The 9435-nt window shown below is 36.8% G+C and overlaps 1 protein-coding gene across 4 annotated transcripts; it reads right to left on the bottom strand.

Moving 5' to 3' along the window:
• Positions 1 to 362: 362 nt before the first annotated feature.
• On the bottom strand, positions 363 to 6686 carry LOC141386944 (small ribosomal subunit protein mS39). Of its 4 annotated transcripts, XM_073955845.1 has the most exons (7): positions 6398 to 6574; positions 6159 to 6275; positions 6019 to 6104; positions 5539 to 5958; positions 4455 to 4895; positions 4001 to 4396; positions 363 to 1758 (listed from the first exon to the last, which is right to left on the bottom strand). In XM_073955845.1, the coding sequence occupies exons 5-7, from the start codon at positions 4767 to 4769 to the stop codon at positions 523 to 525; spliced, it is 1947 nt and encodes a 648-aa protein (XP_073811946.1). In that variant the 5' UTR covers positions 4770 to 4895; positions 5539 to 5958; positions 6019 to 6104; positions 6159 to 6275; positions 6398 to 6574; the 3' UTR covers positions 363 to 522. The 4 variants fall into 4 exon arrangements, with proteins under 4 accessions (XP_073811946.1, XP_073811944.1, XP_073811945.1 ...); XM_073955843.1 differs by having other exon boundaries at positions 4455 to 5486; positions 6019 to 6275; positions 6398 to 6686; XM_073955844.1 differs by having other exon boundaries at positions 4455 to 5463; positions 6019 to 6275; positions 6398 to 6686.
• Positions 6687 to 9435: the final 2749 nt, after the last annotated feature.

Here is a 9435-nt window from a genome sequence, read left to right as displayed (position 1 = left end):
AGAAGGTGTCTATAGAAGCACCCTTTTTTCAGAAAGGATCTATAGAAGCACCCTTTCTATCGGAAAGGGTCTTTAGAAGCACATATTCTTTCAGAAAGGGTCTATAGAGGCATGCTTTCTTTCAGAAAGTGTCTATAGAAGCATCCTTTCTTTCAGAAAAGGTCTATAGAAGCACCCTTGCTTTCAGAAAGGGTCTATAGAAGCACATATTCTTTCAGAAAGCAACCTTGCTTTCAGAAATGGTATCCGTTTTCATTCTGAGAAGTTGGTAGGAAATTTTGCGTATTTTTAGAAACTTGTGTGAATTCCATTTCCTCTTTCTCCCTTATCACAGGAGTCTGATTCCATCTACACAAGTCTAGTTTAAGAGTTACCTCTTTACACATCTTTATTTCGTTTCATAAACTTCCGCAACAGCGGAAACAACAATCGTTCTCTTCAATAAACTACATATTCTATTTTACAATAATTAATTTAAAAGCAAGAAAAAAGAAAAAAATAAAAAAACAAAACTCAATTAACTTATTGCTTTAGAAAACTGTCGCCCACCAAAGACTTCATCTTGGCTATATGCACTTCATTTAATGTGAAACCTTTGTGTATGCGTTCGGCCAATGTTAAACCATCCATGTGATTTTCCACAGCATATTGCAGGCATTGTAGAGCTTGTGATGGTGATTTGTTCACTATGGCAGCTTCTACATATTCCAATAGACAAGTATCCGATGGAGTACCAGGTATGCGATGTTGATTCTTATCAATATTATCGAAGACTTCTACGGCTTTCTCCCAATTTCCACCACGTACCAAAATCGTAAGAATATCACCAATCATTTGACCAGTGAAGGACAACTTTTTAAATCTGCCTTCTGATTCCACAACTTTATTGTAGATATCCAAAGCAACCTTGGCAAATTGTTCGGGTAATTGTTGTTGTGATTTAACTGTAACATCTGGTTTATTGTTAAGCATAATTTTCAGGGTGCGCATTAACAAACTTTCACGATTGATGTGATCAAAAATAACCATGTCAGACCAGAGGCGAGGCATTAACTCATAAGCACCATTAAGTTCTACCATTTTTAATACTTCTTCCATAATACCAGGTTCCGGAATATATACATTAGGTACCAATGTGTCATATGTCTCGAGGAATTCTTCAATTGTTGATGTCTGACACAGCAGGGCAAAGTAATGCCTGTAGTAAATGGATTCTTTGTATGTATCTCCGATCAAATCATAATTGTTGCCAACATGTAGTAACTTGTCAACCTTTCGGGCCAATGAACGATCATGTAAGTGATTGCGACAAACATCCATTGCAGTGGCAAAGAAATAGGTATCCTTGGGATGTTGTATCTTGAATTCCTTGCCCTGAATTTCATTGAGTATATCAACAATGACATGGGACACTGGTCCACGCTCACGACAGAAGATGATGAGAACATAGTAATAAGAACCCAAACTAAGTTCAACACCTAATTTTTTGAATTCAGAGAGAACTTGTAAAGCACAGGTACGACCCATCTTATAATTGCCAAATGTGCTTATACACTCCAGCAATGCATTTAAAGTTCCCAAATCAGGTTTCAGTTGTTGTTGTTTCATTTGCTGCAATAAATCTTTACACAATTCCCATTTTTGATCGGGTGTCTCTTTGAGAAAATTAACATTGTTGATAATCGCGTTGTATGTTGCCGTGTCCAATTGATGTTGCTTCTCCAAAGCCTCCTGGAAGAGGGCATAAGCTCGATCAGCCTGTAAACCAAAGGGAGAAGAAGACATTACTTAATGAAACGTTTACTTCTATAATAAGCAAATGACCATATCCTTAGCCAATACGTTAATTCTTCAGACAATTACAAAATAAAAAAGCGGTGAACTCAGTGGTAATCGGTAATCGGAGGGTCGTTAGATTGATACTCCAACAAGACATGAGGCTCAAGAAATTGTGAAGCACATTTCGACGCCTCCAAACAATAGTATGCTAAGTCGACTTAGCATGTTTTCAAGTTCTTTACATTTGTACATTTTACGTCCTTTAACTTAAATTCTGTCAAATTTTGGTAATGATCGGTCAATCCGAACAGAAGTTATAAACAAATGTTTACTCAGAATAGTAGTGAAGGTCGAAGAAAACTGTAAACTTTGAGAGCTTCTCCTGCAAAACTCACTTTTCAGACTTAGCATACTATTATTTGGAGGTGTCGATTTGAATAAATTGTTCAACCAATATAGGAAATACTTTTTACCTTTGATAATTATGAGATACCCGATTAGTGGAAGATTGGGAACATAGTCCCCGTGATTAAACCAGAAACATCGAGCAAGCTTATCGCCAGTGTTGAGGCCTTCCAATCAGTCTTCCTTTACCACCTGCCCACTGTGAAGTTGCCTTCAGAATCAATAGGGGGTATCTATATATGACGTCTTCCCTCCTTCATATTCCTCCCATTGAATTCTGCAGACGAAGATCACAAATAACAAAAAAGAAATGGGGACTATCTTAGAGTGGGGTACTATCTCCTATACTTTTGAATTGAATGTACTAATTTCTAAATACTACCCACTGCGGTAAAATATAATAATTATTCTATGATCCGAAACAACCAATGTCTTTCTCTGTGACAACAGAATGAATCCCTTACAGGAGGACAACTCTTATAAAGTTTGTCTTCGGGAAAAAAAAATCGTTGACAACAAGAGGTACTTTCGGCAAGAATTTACATAAGCAAAAATGTTGAACTTTGGTGAAGGAGGTGCCCGAAGATGTTTTCCCATATAGTCCTTAGTGTGGAAGAAATTTTTTCGCGCTCACAAGTGATTTCTTGTGCTGCCGGCAGAAATATTTAAAACTTTTTGGCTCACCGCCGTGAAAGGGGCTGCGAGCATAATCTGCAGCAAAAAATTTCATGCCGATCCGTCAAGTTCCAAAGTACACTTGTGCCAAAAATTTTGAAAATATGTGTGGGAGGTGATATAAAAGCTGTGCCATATATTACAACTTGCAAAATTTGGACCTAATCGGTTACTCTCCTCGAGATTTATCGTGTGCCCAAATTGAACGAGAATTGTTGAGCTTTTGTGGGTGTGGTACCCGAAGGAATAGACCTATATGGTCCATCTTTGGACTTAAACTAAGTTTGGACAAAATGGGTGTAAAACCATTGTTTTGATGAGTCACATTTTGGGTCGTATCAAAGTGTATATACCCTCTTTAGCCTAACCCTGTGGCACTGGTGGCTCCTCAAAAACATTACATAAAACCCCCGTTGCACTTATGGGTCCTCAAAAACATTACTTAAAAAATCAAAGCCTTTGGCACAGACAGCCCCTCTAAAACATTACTTAAAATAGACGGCTCCTAAAAAGCATTACTAAAAACCAGTACTAAAAATATATGTCTTTGGCACTTATGGGTCCTCAAAAACATTACATAAACACAACGCCTTTGAATCAGACAACCCGCAAAAAAAATACTTAAAAAAACCACACAATTGGCATAGACGGCTCCTAAAAAGCATTACTAAAAAATGCATGTCTTTGGCAATGATGGGTCCTCAAAGACATTACTTAAAAAATCTACGCCTTTGGCAAAGATGCCCCCTCAAAAACATTACGAAAAAAATTCACACCTTTGAATCAGACAGCCTCCAAAAACATTACTTAAAAAATCCACTCCTTTGAATTATACAGCCCCTCAAAAATATTACTTAAAAAATCCACGACTTTGAATCAGACAGCCCCTCAAATAAAAATCGACCTATCCCCAAGATACAAATTGTGAAAAGTTTGGCTCTGTAGATATTTCCAGTTTCTTTTAGAGATGATATTTAACTAGTAGTCCAAGGAGAGATCAAAACTTAGGAATTCCTTAAACTATACATTTCACCTGAAATTTGTTTTCTCTGCCACTTATTAGATTCCTATCTGTTTTGTCTTCCACAATTTTGATTCCATCATTGCCATCTATATTGTTTAACAAACAAAATCCCCTTACCTGATTGTATTTTGCCATACCACGAATAATGGCAGCGTAGGCTTGAGTTGTTTTCGGTTCAATTTCATTGAATACTTGTTCAGCTAAATCACCATCTTTCCATGTTTTGGTTTGACGTTGTTGTCCCTGGGTATTTTCCTTAAACCAACGTTCTTCATAGTATTCCTCAGGCATTGGTTCTTCGTGATTGTAGAAACTTAACAATTCCAAAAGGCTTTGTTTAGCTTCAGCTGTCACTTCCACACCTTTGGTTTTCATGAGATTATAAACAAAAACCGCATCTTGTATCTGGGATTGTTTAATCAATTGCTCCAAGGTTTGTTGGGTCACTTCCGAGTCTTCAGTAAATACCATTTTGGGGGCAAATGCTTCAATTGGTGGTTGAGCTTCTTGATGCTATAATGGGACAAAGTAAATTAACACAAAGAATATCTTCCACGGCAAAGCAAGATACCATAAACAGTTTACGATGTTCCTCCTTTATCCATTTTGCCGCCTTACGTCCAGCCTCTTGGGCCATGGCATAGGTACGTTTGCTAACATTTGATGTGGGTATCAAATATGGATCATCGTGGAATTTATAGTGTGGAGCAGTGGGATCTCTACCAACTGTGGCCGAAAGTGCCTCCAAAATTGCTGTGGGAGAGCGTTGAATACGTTTCGGTATGACAATTTGTTCTTCGGCTGATTGTGTCACTGCCGCGGTTGTTTTTATTAAACGCACATTGCAATTTTTGCTGACCGCTGACAAACGTCTTGCTAAATGCATTGTGGAGTATTCTTATAAACGTTTTAATAAATAAATTCAACAAATTTTATTTCAAAAGCCGAATGATTACAAAATCTTCCACAACACACCGCAAAGAAAAAAACAACAACACCAAAACATTTGTATCTGTCAGAATTTAGAGGTTATGTTAGTCAGCTGTTCGTTAATAAGGGAGGAAGTGCTGCCAGATGAGACCATTTGAAAAAGTGTGGTGAGTTTTGTGTGGTCAAGTGAAAACTTTTATGCTTGGTTTACATTTACGAAATCCACTCCATTTCAACTGTCAATGTCATTGGTTAAACGTCAAATGAAATCCAATGCATTTCAGATGAGATTTCATTTGACGTTTGAGCAATGGAATTGACAGTTGAAATCGAGTGGATTTCGTAAATGTAAACCTAGCGTTAATCTCTTTATGTTAAAACGGATGGAAAATGGTCTGTTCCAGAACTGCAAGAATCTACTAATTTTTACTATTTTTCCCGATAACATAAAGGAAAAAATGCTATAGCAGTAAAAAATAGTAGCTTCTTGCAGGTTCTGGAACAGAGCATATACTAGATTTGGTAGAATAATGTTTTCCTCCCGCGGTGACGTGAAAAGTGGTGTCCCACAGGGCAGTATTCTCGCACCATATTTGTTTAACATCTTTCTGCATGATTTTCCGCACGTATCCCATCATTCGAAAGCTATCCTATATGCAGATGACTGCTTAATCTACGCACACAATAAGTCACCAGCATCTGCATTAACCTACGCAACTACTCACCTAACCACCATCAATGACTTTTACAAGCGCTGGGGTATACGAATTAATGCTGCCAAATCTGTCGCGATCTGCATTCGCAATGCATCGGGAAAGTGTCCTAGGTTTGTGGTACCAGAAAGCAAGATGCTTAGACTCTCACTGGATGGCGTTGACATTCCATTCAAAACTTCAATGAAATACTTAGGTATTACCTTCACTAACCTGCTGAAGTTCAACGTCCATGTGCGCTCAAACATAGAAAAAACAAAGAAAATTTTAGGGAGATTTTCATATATTCTTAACAGCAAACACTTACCGCAGAACACCAAACTTTTGCTGTACAAAGTGGCCGTAAGATCCATCCTTACATATGGTTTTCCAATCTGGTTCACTATATCTCCAATAGTGGCCAAAGAATTGGAAATACTTGAAAGAAAAGTACTGAGGAAATGCGTTGATAAAAACTTTGAATCCCAACACAAAAAATATTCAAATACTTACATTTACAATTCCGCTGGAGTTGTAAGTATGCATTACACCATCACCGAAAGTTTATTGAAGCGCTGGCAGACCACGACAACTCCCTTCTAAATTCAATATATAATTTGGAAAAAGATAATTCCTGGAATGATTTGCCCTACTTATCTTCGGTGGGCATCTTAAACGAGAACCTGGAGGATGATAACGATGAATACACAATGCCACCTTTCTTCACCTCCTCGCTTCCAGGTTCCCACAGAGGATAAATTGTTAACTATCTGTGATAAATAAGATAAAAATAGTTATATCATTTGCATTTTACAAACTTTACTTTATATGTATATAATATACTGCTCTAGTATTTTAAGAGCGTTCGTTTCACACCTTGATATCTACTTACCAATTTGTATTTTTATATATACATCCTCGCTGTTTTTCATATCGCGAACAGCTCTCTTTTTGTTATTTAGTTTTAATTTAATTTTGTTGTTATTAATTTATTTATTTATTATATACAGACACGCAGCTCTGTTTGCCAATGTTTAGGTCACCGAGCATACCTTATTGTCATATCATTGTTTACATTTTCATTTTGCCTTCCCTCAAAATTCGCACGTAGCGTATTATATTTACAATATACTTTTATTGTTATTAGAACAAGACAACAATAGTTCTAAGATTTACAAATTGTTATCATTTTACTTTGTATATCTGTACCATCGAAAAGAAGAAGACTCGAATAAAAATACTTACTTACTAGAATAATGTTTTTATACCCCGTTTGCACTTAACCGGATTAATGCAATGGGTTTTGGTTTCAAATGTCAATTCCATAGCGTGAACGTCAAATGAATCATCATAAAGGTTGCCACCGTGGTGCAATGGTATGCACACCCGCCTTGCACCCATAAGGTCGTGGGTTCGATTCCCAGGCCGGGCAACATGAAAACACTTTTCATGGGTGGCAATAATGTTGGCGGCATTCTCTGAGTATTTCAGCCGTTCCATGATGAAATAATAAGGTGGCGTAAAACGACCAGCTGATTGGTTTCAATCTGTCAAATTTTTTGTTATTGTGAATGAATTGTATGAAAACGTAAACAAACATTTTGACATATTGAAGAATTTTCAGCCAAAAAGAAGTTGTTGTTGTGCTACTTACGTGACCTGTTAAATAGATCTTGAGCCGTTCGGACTCGGCGATAAAATGTAGGTCCAATATCATTGAACTAATATGAATCGAGGTGCACTCATTGATATGAGAGAAGTCTCCCTTGTCTCTTACTAGGCGTTTACACCAGACAATTTGTCTTCAAATACAACTCTGATTTACTAAGACATACATACATTTGTCGTCTATCCCCTAGCTGTCCATTATTTTTTCACAGACAGTCGGGTCTACAAATTTTTGACATTTTTTGTAAAAATAAGGGAGATAATAATTGATATGTGTTGAAAACAAAAGAACATGAACAAAAACAAAATATGTGAACGGAAAACAAAAAGAAATCGACAATTTTCATTCATAATTTTGAAACTGTCTTTGCGATTGTCTGGACGCCTACGTCACAAAGGCAAGTTTTTGGGTTTTGACAACCAATACATGAACTCAACTGTCCTGTCATGTATAAACGCAGGGTTATGGGATGTTTGTGGAACAATTATAAAGAAGGTTAACCCGGCAAATAGCACTAGTGCAAACGCCGATTTAGTGAAAAAACCATTTAAATTTAATGTAATCAAAAGGTGAAATTAAGATTTTCCTGCCGTTGGGTATGGTCGTAAGATGTTATTTCTTCTCCCACAATTTGTGTCTCCCAACCAATATTCCATACTACAGGTGGAAACTGTCATTCGTATTAAAAGGAAATGAGGGAAAGGGGATTGAGTGTAGTGCTCCTACGACACATCATTTGCAGACATATATACATACATATGTATGTATGCATAACATTTTTGGTGAGATGAAATAAATATGTAGGTGGAATGGGTGCATTTTAGAGGTCGTTAAAAGGAGTATGTTGTAGGGAATGTTTTAATGACTCTCGAATCTTAAATAAGTAAGATGATAGAACGGTAGCGTGGTACCGCAAGGTGTTAATCTATCTATCTATCTTTCTATCTACCTACCTAACAATCTATCTCCTTTCTATTGAAATAGTGAAGATTATTGAGGCACTACACCTCTGCATGATGAGATGCAATTCCAGCATAGTTCTAGTACACATAGGAGCCGTGCGACAGAAAAGTCGAGTCGCCAAACATACCAAGGAGTTCGATCAAGTAGAAAGGATTTTCTCCAACCGTTTTTGAAACGTGGAATGATCAAATACATATACATATGTATGTGGGGACGACTCTCATTGGTGGAATTCAGAAAGAATAAACCGAAGACTCACAAAATTCCGTAGCCTCAGAACATCGGCTCTAAATCTACGGCCACACTGTATACCGCTTGGACTGATTGACCCCACTTGTAAATTTCAGAAAATCGAAAAATTGTTTTTAAGTAGAATTAGCATAGAGTAAAAAAGTAGTTTTCTTGGAAAAATCTTTTTGGTTTTACAAGTGGATGTCACCACTTAAATAATATATTTGCTCTGTTCCAAAACCTGCAAGAAGCTACTATTTTTTACTCCGATAACATTTTTCCTTTATGTTATGGAAAAAATAGTAAAAATTAGTAGATTCTTGCTGTACTGAAACAGACTAATTGTTTGATGGTGCACTGATTCCGACCGTCAACTAACCCATGGTATAGGAGGATATTACCAGGATCAAAAATATGTCTCATTGAAATAATGGTTTTAGTTCCGAAATCTGTTTCACACAATTTGGTCAGGTCGATGTAGCCATGCCGTCTATCTGTCCGGCAGCTGATTATCTCGATAACTCTCGAAGAAAGTGCTGTTCGAGATTGGTTTTGGAATTTTCACCGAAGGTAGTCCTAATGGTTCTGACTACAGCGATGTAGGTACATATGTTTTTGCTTCCCGGCATAATAGCGCACTCTAAAAAATCGTACAATAACCAACTAAAAAGTCTTTTGGTCACGAAAGAAATGACTGATATTGAGGATAAATGGTATCGGATAATTTCTCCGAGTGCCTTCGCTACTAAAATTCATTTTTTCGATTAGATACTGTTTAATGGCTGTTCGAGAATCGCTTTAAATTTTTACAAATTGCCCTCCTTGTGGTCGTGTTTATCTCTGAACTTAAAAAAAACAACAATTTATTAAAATGTCAACAACAACAAACATTTTCAACAAAAACTGCGTTTGCATTAGAGCTTTTTGTCGGTTTAACCTTCTTTATGAGGATTTACTTGACGTTTGCGCTATGGAATTTACATTTGAAATCCAGTGGGTTTATTAAATTCGGTTAAATGTAAACGGGGTATTAATTTACAATAAAATATGTCCCAATTTACATTGGG

Source organism: Musca autumnalis, unplaced genomic scaffold (genome assembly GCF_047663935.1).
Source record: "Musca autumnalis isolate F117 unplaced genomic scaffold, ASM4766393v1 scaffold_5, whole genome shotgun sequence".
NCBI lineage: Eukaryota > Metazoa > Arthropoda > Insecta > Diptera > Muscidae > Musca > Musca autumnalis.
The sequence above is the reverse complement of the archived record's forward strand: the minus strand, read 5'-3'. Positions and strand labels throughout refer to the sequence as shown.